Source organism: Echeneis naucrates, chromosome 23 (genome assembly GCF_900963305.1).
Source record: "Echeneis naucrates chromosome 23, fEcheNa1.1, whole genome shotgun sequence".
Lineage (NCBI taxonomy): Eukaryota > Metazoa > Chordata > Actinopteri > Carangiformes > Echeneidae > Echeneis > Echeneis naucrates.
The window spans coordinates 9,049,694-9,069,123 of NC_042533.1; the positions used below are offsets into that span (position 1 = coordinate 9,049,694).

At 40.9% G+C, this 19,430-nt stretch overlaps 1 protein-coding gene across 2 annotated transcripts in view; it reads left to right on the forward strand.

The window, feature by feature from the left end:
- dock4b (dedicator of cytokinesis 4b) overlaps positions 1-19,430 on the forward strand; it is a 100,822-nt gene that overhangs the window by 57,306 nt on the left and 24,086 nt on the right. The window contains exons 17-37 of one of the 2 annotated variants that reach the window (XM_029494792.1): positions 702-855; positions 1,803-1,900; positions 2,075-2,158; positions 3,094-3,194; positions 4,485-4,566; positions 5,640-5,810; positions 7,891-8,083; positions 8,749-8,891; positions 10,391-10,525; positions 11,294-11,392; positions 12,905-12,999; positions 13,588-13,663; positions 14,245-14,345; positions 14,583-14,641; positions 15,376-15,524; positions 15,835-15,920; positions 17,301-17,327; positions 17,699-17,794; positions 17,880-17,940; positions 18,868-18,961; positions 19,136-19,284. In XM_029494792.1, coding sequence (XP_029350652.1) covers positions 702-855; positions 1,803-1,900; positions 2,075-2,158; positions 3,094-3,194; positions 4,485-4,566; positions 5,640-5,810; positions 7,891-8,083; positions 8,749-8,891; positions 10,391-10,525; positions 11,294-11,392; positions 12,905-12,999; positions 13,588-13,663; positions 14,245-14,345; positions 14,583-14,641; positions 15,376-15,524; positions 15,835-15,920; positions 17,301-17,327; positions 17,699-17,794; positions 17,880-17,940; positions 18,868-18,961; positions 19,136-19,284 — 2,253 coding nt within the window. The remainder of the gene's footprint in view (positions 1-701; positions 856-1,802; positions 1,901-2,074; positions 2,159-3,093; positions 3,195-4,484; positions 4,567-5,639; positions 5,811-7,890; positions 8,084-8,748; positions 8,892-10,390; positions 10,526-11,293; positions 11,393-12,904; positions 13,000-13,587; positions 13,664-14,244; positions 14,346-14,582; positions 14,642-15,375; positions 15,525-15,834; positions 15,921-17,300; positions 17,328-17,698; positions 17,795-17,879; positions 17,941-18,867; positions 18,962-19,135; positions 19,285-19,430) is intronic. The other variant, XM_029494791.1, reaches the window with a different exon arrangement.

Sequence of the window (19,430 nt, forward strand, 5' to 3'; positions counted from 1 at the left end):
AGTCTGATTATTTATCCTGCTGAACTCTAACAACAGTCCCTTTGAGCTTTCTGTAAAAAAAAAAAAACCAACAACAAAAAAAAGAAAAACAGGGACTGCACCTTTTGATTGTCCTCTTTTCTCTTGTGTGCTTCCACCAGTTTTAATCTTACATAAATGAGGCTAACCTAAGCCTGCCAGTTTTAGAGGACAACTCTGGTGTCCTGGTGTGTTCCCACCGTTTAGGGGCAAAAAAAGGCCCATTCTAATGCCAGATGGAAGTTGCTGAAAAGCTCAATGAAACTGGCATGGCCTAGATTCTCCTCAGACCTAAAATAGACACAGAAGATTCAGTCCAAACTGTGTGGTAACTTTGGAGCTCAAAGGGCCTCAGCTGTGCATTAAGTTCACATTAAATTCTAAAAAATAACAGAAGCTCATCAGTAACTTCCGCAGCGTCACCTTCCCTACAGCCTGAATATTTAAACCTGACACAAATTTGAATCCCTTTCTCTGAGATTTACATGTTTCAGTCAACACTAAGCATGTGATGTGATGACATGATTAAAAAAAAAAAAAAAAATCCTATTTGTTTCTAATGTTGACAAACCGGCCTCACAACAGTGAATGCAGCATTTCTTCGGCGTTCCTTTCTCCTCTCTTATTGTCCCAATGTGCCAGTTTTCAAATGCATCGCTTCACTTGCTCCTTTCTCTCTCCAGTGTGAGGAGAACACCAGCTTGGCGGACTGTTCACGCTACCTGAAGCTGCCGTTCTCTAAGCCAAGCCTCCCATCCAACAACCAGACGCTGAAAGGCACCAAAGAGTCTTTCTGGATCACCAGCTTCCTCTGCTCCACCAAGCTCACACAGAACGGTAAACCCCACTCCGGGATTGACATTTTGGCCACACGCTTAGCGAGGTGTGTTTGGCCGCGATACTTGAACTGTTGGTCACATTTTTAATTGGAATTTGCCGCGCAATGTTGTTCTATCTAGTCCTCTGCATCTGCAAGTAGAAGGCAGAAATATCACTGCCAGAGAATGTGGTTATCACTTGAGAAAAGGCGAACAAAGTTGTAAAACGCCTTATGTTTTAAGGGACAGTCAGGTTCTGTGTAAGTGAGAAAGTGGTATTCCCTTCCAAGGCATCCGAGTGTGTGAACAAACCTGTGAATACTCAGGGCGGTAGGAATAGCCTCCAGTTTGTCGAGCTCACTGGTGAACTAGCAAAGTATTGGGTTTTCAAAACTCTACGCTCTTATGCCTGCAGTCTCTTTTTTTTTTTTTTTTTGCCGTTTGTTTTTTTTAGCTGGCTTCAGTCATGGTGTAAAAAAAAAAGTAAAAAAAAAGAAAGATTGGCCAGCTCTGAAGGTGAAATAAAATATAGTAGACATTACATGAGGCATTTGTTTTCTCCACTGACTCACTGAAGCATCCAAACTTCACCAGAATCTGACAGTATTTTACCAACAACAGTATGTATGTGAGTGATGAAGTGTGTTTTACCTCATTAGGGAGCTGGTTGAATATATATAACCATAAAAGCTACAGGCACAATTTATTTGCAACAGGCTTTTCAGGACACTTAGGAAACTGACTTTTTATTTGCTTTATCCTGCTGCACTTGAAATGTCCTCATTTGTTTGGTGCGGCAGAGTTTTTGGGGCTGTAATTCAGGGGTGTGATGATGCTTTGTTATCTGAGGTGTATATTGCTCTCATAATCCTGCTCTTCTTTACAAAAAAAAATAAAAGGTGTGTCTTTACCTCTCATCCTTTTTTGTATCCCCTCTGCGTCACCCGCCCCCTCGCCCTCCTCTAGGTGATATGTTGGATCTCTTGAAGTGGAGAGCCCATCCTGAAAGAATCAACGACAGCCTCTCTAAGCTGAAGGAGATCGATGGCTTGGAGATTGTCAAAGTAGGCCCACAGTCACACTCTCAGCCCCGGGCTGCCTGTGCTGCCCTGGCATTTGGAGTATTGATTGTTCTGGATTTCATTTCAGTCTGCATGTTTTCAATACACGTTGTGAGGGTGTTAAATACCTCAAACCTCAACTTAATTGGTACAAACTCACTTTTGTCCCTCTGCCAGTTTCTACAGGACACCCTGGACACGCTGTTTGGTATTCTGGATGAAAGCTCTCAGAGATATGGGCTGAAGGTCTTTGATTCACTGGTAAGCTCTCCTAAAGAGTCTGGTTATATTTTGCATCTTGTTGACGTTCCTCTTTTATATCAAGTTCAAACTCAAACTCAGAAAAACAGAAAGATAAACTTCACAATTGGTGAGAGATCTAGTGATGTAACGCTTCAGAGCTCACTGAACCAATCTCACCCTGGTCCTGCTGCACTGCGCTAATACAGCGAGGGCTGCTGGAATCGACCCCCCCCCCTTCTTTCTCTCTCTTGCTCTCTCCATTGGTCTCACACTGAGTCAGGGGCACACTCTCTCCACTCAGCGTGGCCTTATCAATGAAGACAAGGTCCAGCGAGCTGGTACACTCATCGAGTTTCCTTTTTGTAGTCTTGAGATCTATCCAATAAGTCTGACAGGTGGACTTATCTTCTGTGGTTCAGACCACTTCAGTGCTCTTCACAATAACATGGAGTGACATGCAGCTTGATTTTTATCTTTGATATTTATTTATTTTACATCTATTTCCTATTATATTTTATGATTGATATCATACAATAGGTTTCTATGCAGATAAGCTTAATTCTTCTGTGTCACAAGTATATGTCAATATTTCCTAATATGTCTTTTCTGATGGGCAGCACGGCAGCATAGGCGTTAGCACTGTTGCCCCACAACAAGAATATCACGGGTTCAGTTCCCGGGGCTGGGGCCTTTCTGTGCGGAGTTTGCATGTTCTTCCTTGCTTGCGTTGGTTTCCTTCGGGTGCTGTCTAGGTTTTTTTGTGACTCTAAATTGCGTCGTGTGTGTGTGTGTGTGTGTGTGTGTGTTGGTCCTGCGATGGACTGGTGACCTGTCCAGGGTGTACCGCGCCCTCACCCAGTGTGAGCTGGAATTGGCTCCAGCACCCCCTTCTGACCTGGATAGGTGGTAGAAAATGAATGAATGAAAAAAATGTCTTCTCTGTTTTTCTCTAGGTCCATATCATAAACCTTCTTCAGGACAGCAAATTCCAGCACTTCAAACCCGTCATGGACACCTACATTGAGAGCCACTTTGCCGGAGCGTTGTCCTACAGGTGTGTGATGATGATTTTGTGCTTTCACTTCTGCAAATATGTCTACTCTTCAAAAGCTCCAGCAGCACCCTGAGCACGCAGCATCATGGGCGTCATTGTATTCTATCAATCAATTAAACTGTATTCAAAGCGTAGAATTGCCATGCAGGATGGTCTCAAAACACTTTACAATTAAAATAGTGCATGGGGAAAACAGAGAGAGAGGAAAAAATACAACCAAAAACCAAATTAAAACAACCATAATTATAACATCAAATAAAAAGGGATGTTAAGAATATAGTGGATTACAAAACTCTAGAATAGGCTTGTATGAGACACATATGCAGCAAACAAACAGTAAAAACATTGATGTTTTAATATCAATGGATAGCAAAAGAAAGAAAGGTGAGCTAGGATAGACTGTGATAAAATGAATAAAGGTGAGGCTTGATTTAAAAATGCTCTTTAACATGTGATGGGTATTGTAATGAAGTGTCACATCAGAAGCAGTCATCGAGGCCGACCCGAGCCAGTGCTGAGAGAGGCTGCTCTGGGCTTTCATTTCAGCCTCAGTGGAAGTGTGAATAAAATGGTTGTGGTGCCCCCTGGCTGACGAAAAGCCAAATATGAAACTGTGCTGGTTATTCTAACTCCCTCTCTCCTCATGCCTACCTACCACACACACACACACACGTATATCTACAACCTGCTGTTCTCACTGGCTGTCTTGTTCACACTCTCTGTACCTGCTAAGATCACGCCGGTACTGCCTCGCTTTTTCTTCAGTTCTTCTGCAGCTAGCACAGCCATCTGCTTTCAACTCTTTTACCTGTGATATTGTTTCATTAGAAGCGTCACACTTTAATTGCAACTATCTCAAGTTATTATGAGAGATCTTAGATGGCGTCTAGTCGTGATTAGAGTAAGAAAAGCCTTCCTCTGACACAAGCTCACTGTTAAATGAAAAGCATGGCTCTGTTGAAATTGAAGCTCTTTCAGAAATTCACAGACACAGAAATGTAGCAGCGGATTTGCTGGTCATCCCTAATTCATTATTCCCAACAGCAACATTTAAATCGGTCATATTTCTGAAATGCTGGGAAATAAGTGACAAGACGTTTCAGAGAAATTGATTTAAAGTGTGTGATGTGAAGTGTTTCTGTTGAAAATGTTTCATTGCCTCATCTATATTTGCCAAATATAGATGAGGGAGAGACTAAGTGTGATGTGGCTGGTGCAGGATAGTGATAATGTGTGTGTGTACATATATATAAGTATATATTGATATATATGTGTGTGTGTCACCTCTAGGGACCTGATCAAAGTACTGAAGTGGTACGTGGACCGCATTGTTGACGCGGAGCATCAGGACCACATACAGCAGGTGCTAAAGGTGAGGTATTTGTCATCTAGCTAACACACACATACACAAAGGACACGCACAGAAAGGCAGACAGAGCAATAATTTGACATTGCACACTCCTGAATGCAGCAGTTTCTATTGACACACAGTCACCCCCCCCCTCCTCATTGTATACTTGCATCATCAACACGGACGCATCCACAAACGCAAACAAACATACTTGCTGCCTGTTTAAGACTGCTCCGCTAATCTGCTGTGAATATGTCGTGCCACCATTCATTAGTCCCCTCCTCCGTCTATTTCGCTGCATGCGATTTTAATCAGCAGAAATGCACTGCCTCTGGTGTTGGGGATCCATATCACATTATTCTAATGACTCATGCAGATACTCCATCAGAGAAGCATGGTGCTGCTTCTGTATTTAATTTTCTCATTTATCATCGGCAGAACACATGCTACATTGGAGCTAAATGTTTCTATATCATGCAGCAACAAATAAATAAGTGATGCATCATGCACATGTTGTATTTGTGATACAAACAGAGTCCTTTATAAGGCTTGTGAGGGCCATTATATCTTTCTAAAGGTTAGTTTTTACAGTTTCATCACGGTCAGGGTAAAAGAATTTAGTTAAGGAATTAAGCAGCGCTAAAACTAATTATGCATTTTCGTTATCGGTCAATATAGCACGTATTTTAAAATGAAAGAAAATGTTATTAATTCTGATTACACGCTCCTCAAGGCCAAGATGACATCTTTAGATGATTTATTTTGTCTAAAATACACTGAATTTGCAAAGATATAAATCAGAGAAAGCCTCTTCCCTCTTTCTCTTTTTTTTTTTTTTTTTAGAGGCTTTTGAGGCTAAAGTGAAAAAATATTTGGCATTGATTAAACACATAAATAAATTACTTGTTTACTTGTAACAAAGATTTTATCATAAAAGTTTTTGGCACTCAGTTATGGAATTGAGTCATGTAATGTTTTGGTGGAACACATCAGGGCACAGTTTAATGTTACATTGTTCTTTTACTACTCTCCCGTCAAGGAAAGTCTGACTCGGCTTTTTCAATGATAAATGATTTTCCCCCTCCATCTTCCAGGCCAGCGAGTACATCTTCAAGTACATTATCCAGTCTCGCCGACTCTTCTCATTGGCCACGGGAGGCCAAAATGAGGAGGAGTTCAGAGTCTGTATCCACGAGCTCTTCATGTCCATCCGCTTCTTCCTCTCACAGGAAAACAAAAGCACAAGCCCCGTCGCACAAACACAGGTACTGCACATGTGTGTGTCTGAACATGCCGCAATTCCGCCGTGCCTTTGTGATCATAAAGTGTGCATCTGTGTGTGACTCTGCCTGTTGGCACATGTGTGCCACATTATGTTTTCATCCTGGAGGACTCCTGGAGGACTCCTGTTAATGTGGTTGTGAAAGGTGAGAAATTGGCTGTAATTGAATTTCATGCTGCTGGGGGGTCTGGGCGGCAGCTTTTCCTTTTCCGGTGGGAGGTGTGCACAGCAGGGCGGCGGCCTAAAGACCTCAAACTACACTACTAGAAACCTAAACAAGACCTAAAGACCTAAGCAAACAAGCTGAAGATGCCAAATAAAATCTTAATTACACACCGGGAACAGCTGCCTGTGAGGCTGTGTGTAGTGGCTGTTTGTCTGCTCTACCTGGGCATAAATCTGTTTGTGAAATAGCTTATGATCTGCTCCTTTGTCTGCAGACCCTTTTAAAAGACTCCCTCCTGGAGTTCACCCAGCAACCAAGTCACACGTGTGTGGGTGCTGACTGCATTTTCTTTCTGCCATTTCCATGCCTCATCCATGTGAATCTTGAACACGTGCTTTCGAGCATGAAGCTAAAATAAGACCTACCAAGTCTGTTACTTTAGAGGTTCCCTTTTCAGACCGCATTTCAACGATTGTCGCAACATATTCAAGTGAAGAGAAGAGCTGCATTATTAAAACAAGTCTTGTGTGAAGTCACATTTCAGTGGCTTGGCTTTAATTCGATCTAACTTTGAAGCTATGAAGATGAGATCCTTTTAACATTAGCTCTCATGTGATCCCTCCACCGACTGCTGATCTTGACTACACTGTACTCTCAACATGACAAAATAATCTGCATTTAATCACATCTGGACACACACACTGGTTAACAAACAAATGGAAACATACACAGCATAGATGTATGCGTAATGGAAGATCTACAATATAATTTGATATCCACAATGTATCTGATGTCAGGTGTGTCATAGTTACCTAAACATCACAGGACACCGAAACACCTGATGAATGGAGCATTAAACAGAGAGATACAGTATATTTGCTGTATTTTGCCAGCCCACTCCCTGACTATTGTTTAATTTATGAACTGAATGATATTAAGAATTTCTGCACAGATGGTTTCTCACAAAGGGAGCTGGGGAAGTGGGGACTTGAACATTAACACAGGGTTTCTCTCATCTTTCTGTTTTCTGTTCCAAATGTGTCATGTCACAGAGCAGTTGGAGAGTTTACTTTTCACTTTAGTTTTTGATTGCAGAACTTTGAATGTATGTGTATTTGTAAAAGTCGCATAACTAAAGCATATTTAAGTGAGCTATTTTTTTGGTTTTGTCATTGCAACAGCAGCTCTTTACTTAATTTTGTAACTTCATATTTTTATACTGTAAAAGCAGCAGCAGCCAAAGCTTTTATCAAGTGATGATCTCCCACTGCCCGCCCTCTGTAAAACTCATTAGTGTCATTAGTTTTAACATTTCTATAATATAAAGCAAAGGAGACCTGCCGATTATTCAACCACATCTAGTACAATAAAACTTTACTCCTTTTAACTCAACTCAAGCTTCTTTCTTGAATTAATATGGGTAATTTCTTTTTTTTTTTGGGGGGGGGGGGGTTTGTTTAGTTTTTTTTTTCGCTTTTTAATGAAATGAACTTTGAAGTGGTGCAGTGGGAATCTGACAGAACTTGTCAGGAAGAAAGAGCATCAGACAAAGAACTACAGCTGTGATGGACAGGAGTCCCACTGGAGCAGTCCTTTAGATCAGTCCAACCAAACCCAATGTTGGCCAGTGACTCCTGGCGCAGCTGGAAAAATGCTTCTGTTTTCCCAAAAACATCAACACAAATATATGTAAATATACCTGAATACATAGTGTATAAATATACAATCAAGTCTTGAAGCTCCTGAGGAAGCTTGATAGGTTTCCTTATATATATATATCCATATATTATAATGTATCACATCCTTTAAAGTATCAAGTAGTTTTTGACAATGACATTTCCACACTGCCTGTTTGGTCCTGTCTCCATCTGTTTAAACGCTCTCTGTCTCTGCGTAGGCGATGTTCCTGCGGACTTTTCCTGCAGTGTACGGTGAGCTCTTGAAGATCTTCACCGTGCGGGAGGTTGCTGGCTTTGTCAGGGAGACGCTGGGCAGCCTGCCCACCTTCGTCCACGCTGACTGTCCCCTGGAGGCTGTGAAGCTGCAGTGCATTGCTAAAACTGTGGAGAGCCAGCTTTACATTAACCCAGGTATAAAGGCCTTTGGAGAACAAACAGATGCACAAATCGTGTACGCTTTGATGTGCACACATAATTGTGGCTTGTAAACACAGTTAAAGCCCAACAGAGAAAAATGCATGAGCAAATAACAGCAATACAGAAAGGCTTGCATAGAGATTATGAACACGGAGGAAAAATAAACAGCACAGAGGAAAACAAACAGATTTGAACAACATCCATCCACAAAGAACAGACAACAATCAGTGATACTTTGCCTGTTTTTTGTAACTTGCACAGACACACTGTTTATCCATATTACACTGCATAGTTGTGCACGCCTGCATACGCTCATTGGAGCATGCACCTTTGCTAATTGTTACCTTACAGCGCAACAAACTCCATGGCATTAAATTGTCCTAATAACGACTGTGCTGAAACAAATTACTGTCAGTTTTCCAACCTGCTCCCAGAGGCTACGTGTAACAAGATAAACATCTCTTGTGCAAGTCATATTCATTTTACACAAAGTATTACATATATATATATAAAAAACTAAACAAAACAAAGCACCTTGTTCTGAAAACAGTTAAGGAAATAATAGCATAACAGAAAACAACTGCAAATGCTCAGATTTTTTTTTTTTTTTTAATGTTTCGCTTTGATGTTGCAAAGCTAACTCTTTTTGTGTGTTGTAGAGTCACGGTGCATCCTGTTGCCGGTGGTGCTCCGTGTCCTCCAGGCCCACATGCAGGAGCAGAGGGACCTGGTCATGTGTGCCCGAATCCTCACCAGCATGCTGTCCCTCATCAAGAAAGAGGAGACCGGCACGGCAGTGAGTGTTACAGCAATAACCGGGGCTTCTCTCACACCACCTCAGCCTCTCAAAAGTTTGGCATTTTGGGAAATGCAATATATTCACATTCTTGTCAAGAGTTAGGTGAGAAAATGTAGAAGAATCAAACGCAAGGACCTAGTTAGCTTAACTTTGTACAAATGGGAAATCCAAAATACTCCCACCAGCAACTCCACAAGTTTGCTAATTAACTTCTGTATCTTTAGTGTCTATAAATTAGATTGGTTGTCTTGTCATCTGATACTCACAAAGAGAAGGCTGTGTATTCTTTGCATATTTTCTGCTCCCTGCAGTAAAAAAAAAAAAAAAAAAAAAAATACCCTCAACAAATTAGCAAACTGCTGCACAAAACTAATTTACTCCTTAAAAAATATTTGAATAAAATCTTCTACTTACACACAAGCAGCTTCACACTTACAGGCCATGTGATCTACGGATGTAACCTCTGCTGTACACTCTATCTGCTATTGTACAATATTTCACGAGTGCTTTGCCATCATAACAACTAGGAAATAACTTTAAAGGGGAGTTAAAGCTACAAGAATTAGTCTGACAGCAATTTCCTCGCCAATACTTTGCAACAGCAGATTGTTTTGTTGTGCGTATATGGTCAATTAGTCTTGGTAACAGGGACATTGGCAGCCGTGCAGTCCGGTAATGAGGCCCATCAATTTAGTAATGGGTATTGTCGGAGTGGCAGTCATTTTACACCGTGTGTGTTTGTGTTTGTCTTACTTGTGTGTGTCTCTGTAGCGGCTGGGTTTTGCAGAGTTCGCTGCCAGAGGGGCAGCTAGTGGTAAAGGCATCCAGCAGGACACACACATTCACATATTACAGGCGTGCGCACTTACACACACACACACCCAGACAGAGTGGCACCATATCTAAAGGGGAGTGACAGCAGTGGCAGCCAGTGTGCCAGTCTGAAGCTCCTTCTCATTATCTCTCTGTCCAAGACCTTCCTGCCTCTTCTGAGGTGGAGACTACGGAGACACACACACATGTACACTGGAGTTTATCCTCCACTCTATTTTAGTTGCTTTTAATCTTTATCAGTCACTTTTCCCTTTGTATTCCGCCTTTTTTCTTTACTGTTTTCCACTCACCTCTTTTCATGTGAATATTATAGAACGAAAATGTTCTCTCTCTCAGCCTTGAAACCTCTTATTAGTCCCCACACATACAACTCTGACGCTCATTAAAACTGCAGCGAAAGTAAGATTATAGGGTGAGTGAAGTAGAGCTTGGCTCAGAGGGAGGACAACACCAGCTGCCGATCATGGCTCAAGGTTGCGTCACCTGAAAAACTGGAATGCCAATTAGTCGAGATAACTTTAAGAAAGCCTTCATGTAAATCCAGGCGAGAAACGAAGTGGTTTAAATGTCAAGGATTGGCCTGACATTTTTGTGGCACATTTTTGCTAAATTCTTCTTTCCTTTTGTGTATCGGTATTTAATTTGGGTGCGTTTTCTCCGTTGCGCAGGAGCCCATTGTGTCGGAGGAGGTGGAGCTGATTGTGGAGAGCCTGCTGGGAGTTTTGCTGAGGACCATCCTGGAAATCAGCAACCGACCCCAGTCCGCTGGCACTGCCATGAGACTGCAGTTCCAAGATGTCACTGTATGTGCAATGCTTTTACCACTTCAGCCTGTGTGAATGTGCGAGTGGGTGTGTGTATATGTGTGGAGATTGTTTTGGGACTTAACATAACGTGAAAGAGTAATTACAGATTTGAAAATTGGGTTGCTGCTTTGCTGACTTTAATTCCACTAACATTATTAACATTAATGGTATTAATTAAGATTTATCAAACAACACAGTGTGAAGGGGTAATGGTGAGGTGGATAATGATGAGGTCAACACCATCCCACCAGCTCTGGGATGATGGATATTCAGGGAGGGGTGGAGGGTTGCTACACTTTTAATAGAGTTCTGCAAATCTTGCAGCACTTATTACTGGATGCTGGCAGAGGCTAATGAAGGGAACACTGTGGATTCATCTGTGACTGGTACACAGGACCAATTTTTGCATCACAATCTTCATTCATCTTTTCTAAACTCCAGATTTCTAACCTATGTGAAAGAAAAAGGAAGGAGACAGCTTCCCCCTATACTTCCTACAATAGCCCGCTATCGTTCCCTAGTCGTCTTTTATTACACTCACACTGCTTTTTTATTCAATATTTAAGAACCATAATAGAGCATGGGCTCGAACATAACTTAATTTTATTACAAGTTCAGTCTCCGGGGCAGCGGCAGTATTTCTAGATCCATGAAAAGTGTTTTTATGGCGTGACTGAGAGCCACAGTATAAATGATAGTGATCTACAAACTTTCCTCTTTTTATTTGTCTGTCTGTCTGTAAATGTGTGTGCGCTGTTCTCCCAGGGAGAGTTTGTGGCGTGTTTGTTGGCACTTTTACGGCAGATGGGCGACCGACACTACCAGCAGCTGCTGCAGGCCTTCAACAGCAAAGACGACCTGAGGGTGAGGCCATCACATCCATCTCTCTCTCTGCAGAGACGCTCCTTTCACTTTTTGCCCACTATCTGTGCAAAGATGCCAACCTTGTGTCCTTTAGAATCATTAATTAAACATAATCATTAGTTGATCATAGAGTCAGTGTAATTTTAAGCAAATTAATTTATCATCCGTACTGCTGATTCATACAAGGTCACGGGCCTTGAATGTGTCTCTTGAACTGTGGGAGTGAGCGTCATTCCCAGAGAGAACACACAGAAAGGCCAGTTCACTCGGTTCTCTCATTCTGTGAGGCAACACAACTACTACACAACTGTGTCACCCTGAAGCCAAATTGTGATCACTTACTTTATCCCAGTGCGAGCTGATAACACTGGTGTGATGCTAATAAGTGCCCACTGCTGGTTAGATAAAGCAGAGTGCTCCTAATTTGTTGATGTTCATTAAGATGTCTGCTGGCTAATTACGATGCTCAGATCAGAGACAAGCTTCTTCTGATACCATTCATCTTTTTCTTTCCTTTCTGTCCACCTTACTCTACTTTTTGTCATTAATTGGTCGAAGCCAGGTCTGCAGAGTTTACAGTATGGGACAATACATTGATAACTATATGTACTTCCTTAAAAAATATGAATGGGTAATGAGTGATGCAATTCCTATGTTGATTTGTGTGCATTTGTCTGTGCAATTTCTTTCAAAACACTAGACGAATGCAAGTGTGTGCGCACACACATATGTTTGTACTCTTTATGTGTAGCTTTGTGTCTCTGTATGCTTGCCAGTCCACCTTTAAAATAGTGCTCAGTCTAACAGTAGGAGGAGACGGAGACGAGAGCAGGGAAGATGAGATGAAAGAAGCTAATGAGGTCATAAGTTCCTTCCAGAGAAATATCAATTCACTGAATGTCAGAGAGTAGAAAGGTAATGTGCTCCTCAGCTTGAGAGCATATAATCATGAAGGACAATTTTCACGGTTTAATTTTAGTACTTTTATCACAAGTATCCAATGTAAGTGTCTGGAGTGACTGACACTGATCTTGGAAAGTGCTCATAGAATTAGATTTACTCGTTGTAATGTTCTGTTTAGCTCTTTATAACCTCGTTCTACCATAAAATGACACTTAAAGGATGTGAATGCGACAACTCTGTGGTTTAGTCACATGACACAGCATTGTTATGAGGTTGAAAATAAACTGCAACCGAGTGGATTTCTTTGTTTAAGCGCCATAGACGAGGAGGCTTTTTACAGACGATTGCAGTTTTAAGATTGCGAATCTCAAAAAAGATCTCAAAAAATCTCAAAAACTGCAATCTGCAACAGATTGCAGTTTTTCATATATCTTAAAAAAAAAAAAAACCTGCCTCCGACAAAGCACCTTACAGCTTCATGAAATGAATAGTAAACATCCAAAGAGCTTGATATCGAGTAATTTCAAAGTCTGTGAATCTAAGTTCTGCATAAATTGAACATTTCACGCTTGAATTTCCAGAAGCGCACATCTCCTGTCTGTCTTCCAGGATTTCCTGCTCCAGATCTTCACAGTCTTCAGGATCCTCATTCGACCGGAAATGTTTCCTAAAGACTGGACTGTCATGCGATTGGTCACCAACAAGTAAGACCACACGTGAAACAGTGCAGATGAGAGAAGATAGAAAGAAGCAGATAAAAGTTAAGAAGGTGGAAAATAGATATTCAGTCAGGGCAATAACGTGACAAAGTTTTTCAGTTAGAATACAGAAGGGCTGTTACATGGTATCCATTTTTGAGCATTAGGCCATGAGGACACATAAATTTTGAGGTGTTATTAAAAATGAGTGAATCCAAGGCTGCGCTGTGTCACTAGAGAGGACACTACTGCACCCAGAAAATAGATGATGTGATACGTAAAGGTCAATGAAAATGCTTCAATCTACTTAGTCATAAAACTGTTTTATTTCAAGTTGAAAAGCACCAAAGTCTGTTGATAGTAACTCAGATTTATGTCTTACTTGTTTTGTAAAAAAAAAAAGAGTGCTCTTCTCTGTTTTTGGGTTTTCCAGTTGGTTTGTTAACTAAAATGGCACGTCATTGTAAATCTACCTGTGCACCGTTGCTCTTCAAAAAGGCCATCTGACGAGGTCACGGTGATGGTGTTTTCCTCCATGGTTACACAATAACTCACTCCTCCTGGCGTTTGCTTTTTTCCCCCTCCCTTTCTCAGCGTCATCATCACGACTGTCCTCTACCTTTCTGACGCTCTGAGGAAAAACTTCCTCAATGAAAAGTTTGACTACAAGGTAGGGGACGTGGCAGCTCGCGTGGAGAGCTGAATGAGGCTACGGTGCCTCAAAACTCAAAAAAAAAAAAAAGCTCCAAATGCTCAGTATGAAACAACCTCATAAGCACACTCACGCTGACACACAGGCAGACACATGTTTGAATTTATTTTCGTGTCTCACTTCACAGAGATGCAGGCATCAGACACAGATATTATCATTAGTCAAAAGCTTCAGGCAGACATTAAAATTAGCTGAACACCAAACAGGAAAAACAGATGGGGATAAAAGTGACAGAAGGAAGATGAAGCGTCAAAAAAACACAACAAACAAAGACCTCAGTCAATTGAAGTTGTTTCTTCCTTCTCTGATTCTGTAGATACACATTTCCTGTTCATCCTTTCAACAGACACACACACACAATTAAAGAATGTAAAACAAATATCAAACGAGTTATTATTTCTACGTAAAACAGCACAACACTGACAGCTCAAAGATCAAGAAGTCGTGGATAATGGCAACAAATGATCTCATTTTCTGCTCAACTTCCTGTGAACTTCACTTAAATTTTGACATGTTGCTGCATTTGCTGCTATTTTCAGGTGTGGGATTCATATTTCTATCTCTCTGTAATCTTTATTAACCAACCCTGTCTTCAACTGGAGTCCTTCTCTCCCTCCAAGAGGAAGAAGATACTGGAAAAGTAAACACACACTCACACACACAATCTATGCTGTTTGCTATATCTGGGAGGAAAGCCAGTAATGAGGCATGCGCTTATGCAACAAACCTTCCGATCTGGCCACCGCTGCTGTCAAATCACATGCCAACACACACACACACACACAGTATAATGACTACACACACGGATTTGTACAGCTGCTGTCGCTGTTTCCCAGCACCGTGCACACAAGTCTAACAGTGATGTTTGATCATGCAGGTATGGGGACATGAGGGTGATGATGGGCTGTGAGATCTTCAGCATGTGGCAGAATTTAGGTAAGCACGGCGAAACACAGGTCATCTGAACGCACGGGGATCACATGGACTGCTCCTTATTGTGTGCGGTGGTGATACAGAAGAAAACACTGTAAAAGCTACCTGTCTTTGGCCCAGCAGCCCTGGCTCTTGGACGTCTCTTTGTGATGTGCTGATATCAGAGAACGTAAAGGAAAATAAACTCTATTTCTTTGAATTTGAGCTGATGGCAAAAAAAAAAAAACACACCCAAAACCAACAAACAACAAAATAATTCTTTTATATGCCAAAAAATGATGTCACCATGGTAACCAGCTCGATGGTTTGCTCTGCTTTTTGTGGATGCTTTTGTTCAATCCAGCATTTTTTGATGGATTTATACAATTTTTGTTCTAATTTCTTTTCATTTCATGTTTATTGAAGCGTGATTGTGCACAATTTGCAATTCATCTTGAAGGCACTTCATTTTTGTTTTTGCTTTATGTGATGTCAATATGAATGATGAATTCTTTCCCCTTTCCCAGTAATGAATTCAAATATATGCACTGTGATTATTTAGTTTGTGAATATACTGCTTTAGAATGCAATGCACTTAAACCAAATTACCAGACCATCTTTTGCTGTGGTTGAAATTATTTTAAGAAAGAAGCCGTGCTCTCCAGAGCCGACCAGATTGCCTCTGACAGAAATAATGCTCCATGTCGGGGACAAAGCGAGAGCCTAACCTTCTGTTCTGACCTCTGTCCTTCTTTCAGGGGAGCACAAGTTGAACTTCATCCCGGCCATGATTGGTCCGTTCTTGGAGGTGACGTTGGTGCCTCAGCCTGATCTGAGGAACGTCATGATTCCCATCTTCCATGACATGATGGACTGGGAGCAGAGACGCAGCGGCAATTTCAAACAGGTGCAAAAGCAGTTAGAAGGAGAAACACTTCCACTGGAACTAATATTTAATCACAAGATTAAATCAGCTGCCCATCTGTGCTTCTTTCATCGCTGTAGGATTAAATCATAAAGCTGGAGAAAAACATGTCTGGGAACTATTCTTCTAACAAACGGCTGACTTTGACATGATGTGATGTGATTCGATTGGAAAGACTGTTCAGTTTTCAGCTCCAAACCATCAACGCTGCTTTTTCTCCCTGTCATGTTATCAGTGTTGTTTTAACTGACATCATCTTTGAAATGTAAATTTTTTATTTTTTTTGTCTCAGGTGGAGGCCAAGCTGATTGACAAGCTGGACAGCTTGATGTCTGAAGGCAAAGGAGACGAGACATACAGGGAGCTCTTCAACAGCATGTGAGTCAGGGAAAGGAACAGCAGTGGTAGCACAGGACGTGGGGATTGGGAGGGGGGTTTGTTGGTGCATATTTTTCTTAGATCAGAAAAAGAGGACGGGCTCACATGGCAGAACGTTATATAATTTGCTTTATAGAGCCACTCAAGAGCTCAACCATCTTAATGGTAAAATCACAACAGTGGCCTAAACTAATTTCGCTTGGGCAGAGGCCAGCTCAGGATACCAGGACACCTCCACTGACAGACAAAATAGCTGTTTATGGAGTCTAATGATCCAAATGATACGACCCAAGTAAGACCTCATCAGGTAAATGCCTGCGTGGGCTGCATCTCACAGGTCGTTTGCCTCTGGAAATGGCTGTTTTATTGCCAAGTGGATGTGTCCAAGTATTCACCTTTTGAAATATTGGCTTTTAACCCAGAGAACCAAATAGCACAGATAAAAAAAATACTGTCTAATCTGTTAAGTTGTTAGATTTATTGCAGAACATGCTGCTTATGTTTTTCAGAATTATTTTTAAAATACTTTAAATCGTCTGACTTTCTATTAGCTTTTAAGGGTAAGTTCTGTGGTAGGTTGTTGTTTTTGAAAGTGTTGATAGAGAATAGTTTGAATCAGAGGTAAGTGAGTCACCTCCATGTTCGCTCACACCTTCCCCATGGCCAGTCCTTGTCTTTCCAGGTTTGTGCACCTGCATGTTTAGTGTATGTGCTAACGCTTGTTTAGTGTGTGTGCGTATGTGTGTATCGCTGCTTTTTTTTTTTTTTTTTTTGTGTGTGGTTCTGTGTCTTTTCACATTTTTATGTTGCCCTCTTCACTATGAAACTACTTGGACTTGATATACCTAACTCTGACATTTCAACGCGGCGTCTGAAAGCATTATTTCATGTAAATGTTATGTTTCCGACTCATATACAAACTGTATCACTCCCCAAGTGTCACATAGATGTGAATCAAAGTCAATATATATGCATCGAGTGTAAATGTCCCTTTTGTCTTTCATAGTCATTCATTCTCTTTGCCACCGTCTTTGTGTGAAATATTAAATCAAATAGTGTAAATTAACAGTGTATCCTTAATACTTTATGTCCATACTTAATCTGTATCATAAAGTGTTAAGTACTTATGCTTTAGGAATCATTATTGTTAAATTTCCAATAATCTAATTAAGCTTAAATAGACTTTACAAATTGTTTTTATGTTTAGTATTATGAGCCTACTTTAAGCTTTTCTTGCTTGATTTCTTGGGATAATTTGGTTTCTTAATTTATTTTCCTCCCACTAACTCCACTAACCCCTAAACTAACCTGTGTGAGTGTGGGCTGATATTAATCATATTAATATTAATTCATTCCGCCTATGCTTCCCGCCTGGAGTAGAATTCCTCTGTTTGGTCCGTACCCTAGGTAAGACGCTCTCCTCTTTGTTCTCTTCGTGTCGTCTGTGTGAGGGGGGACGGGGGTGGGGGGGGCGTTAACAAAAATCAACTGCAGCATTTTGGCTAAGATGTGTCTGTATTCTTCAAAAGCCCTGCTGAGATAACCAATCAGTGCTAAAAACATAAGGAAATAGATAAATAGATGACACTGGTGTGAATGGGATTGATTTCTCCTTTGCTTCGCTTCCTTTTTCTTTCGTAGTAATTTCTACTTTCTTTTTTAATTTTCTGCCCAAATCACCTTTCCTTCCTCATTGGCTCCCTTTTTACATCCTTCCTCTTTTGCTTTTTACATCTACTACATCTATCTTGTTCTGTCTCTCCACATTTGTCCCACAGCCTGCTGAAGAAGATTGAGAGAGAGACCTGGAGGGAGAGCGGGATTTCTCTGATAGCTACTGTCACCCGCTTAATGGAGAGATTGCTAGACTATAGGTGAGAGTGCATTCATACACATCCATACATGGTCCATTTTTATCACATGAGATCTTTGATGCCTTATTGTATGTTTCTGTGATAGGGATTGTATGAAACTGGGCGAGGTGGATGGTAAAAAGATTGGATGTACTGTCAGTTTACTGGTGAGTAGCAGTTAACACCTGTGTCCATGGTGTTTTTCAGCCACCAACAAAGAGCTGATGTAATGGATCTTAACAACCAGTCAAAATGATTTTCACACTATGAATAGTCTATAAATAGTCCATAAATTCAGAAAAAAAGAAATGAAATCGTGGAATTCAACGTCTGTTTCAGCTTTTTTGGGTATAATAGGACCAGCTCACTAATAAAATACTGAATTTCTTTCATGTGTAATGAGAATTGGATATGAAAGTCAAGGTTTAATCCGACAGTTTTGGTTAGAGCTGGTTGGTATTTTATTTAACTTTTAATTTTTTTTATTTATTTTAAATTTTTTACCTGTGGACACAGACAGGCTTTTTGTTCTCCTCACTTTACAGTCTTTACGCCAAGCTAAGAAAGCATTCTCCTTCAGCTTCATATTTAACAGGCAAATACAGTAGTGTTCTCAGTGAATCAAACCTTCAGCAAGAAAATTAATAAGCAAATATGATCTAGTTCATAAGCAAATCTGATCTAGTTCATATTTGCAGGTCATTTTATTTAACCTTTTAGTCATGATTGCTCACTGATTAAAATAAACATGCGTACTTCACAATTCCATCCTTCACAGAAATACCAATTCCCAAAAAAATCAGTTTTTGTTTTATTTTTGCTCTTGTCACTATCGTCAGTCCTTTTGCCCACGGGACTTTCCTTATGTAACGGCAGCCATCTGTAAGAACAGGCGAGAGTGTAGGCTGACAGATCAGAAATCGCCACTAATCTGCAGCTGAAAAACTTTTGCACCTCCACCATAGAACAGCCTGTCATTTTTTGTCCTCATTTGCATGAATAATCTCTCTGCGATTTTCCATTCTCTCTCATCTTTTTCTCTAATTATTCTTTTTGTCCTAAGTCATTTTTCAACCACTCACTGTTCCTGACAGAACTTCTACAAAACCGAGTTGAACAAAGAGGAGATGTACATCCGCTACATTCACAAACTGTACGACCTGCACTTGAAAGCACAAAACTACACAGGTACGCAACCCAAACATAAATAGTGTGTGAGTGTGATTGTTCTTCTCTGCTCCCATGAATCACATTGTCAGGTATGACTCAGACAAAAACACTGACTCTGCCTTAATTTGCATACAGCTGCATTTAAGTGTCGGTGATGTCCTTATTGTTACTGTGTGTTTGTGTGTGTCACAGAGGCATCTCACACCCTGTTGCTGTATGATGAGTTGTTGGAGTGGTCAGACAGGCCTCTCAGAGAGTTCCTCAACTACCCCATGCAGAGCGAGTGGCAGAGGAAAGAGTATCTGCATCTTACTATCGTCCAAAACTTTGACAGGGGGAAGGTGAGCTGCAACATCCACACACACAGGAAGCATACCAATTCCGCTCCTTGGCACGTTTGTAGCGCACGGCTACACTACTGGAAAAGTCAATTAAACTAATTCTGTTTTTAGTCATAGGAACTCATTCAGCAGCACAAAAATGGTGT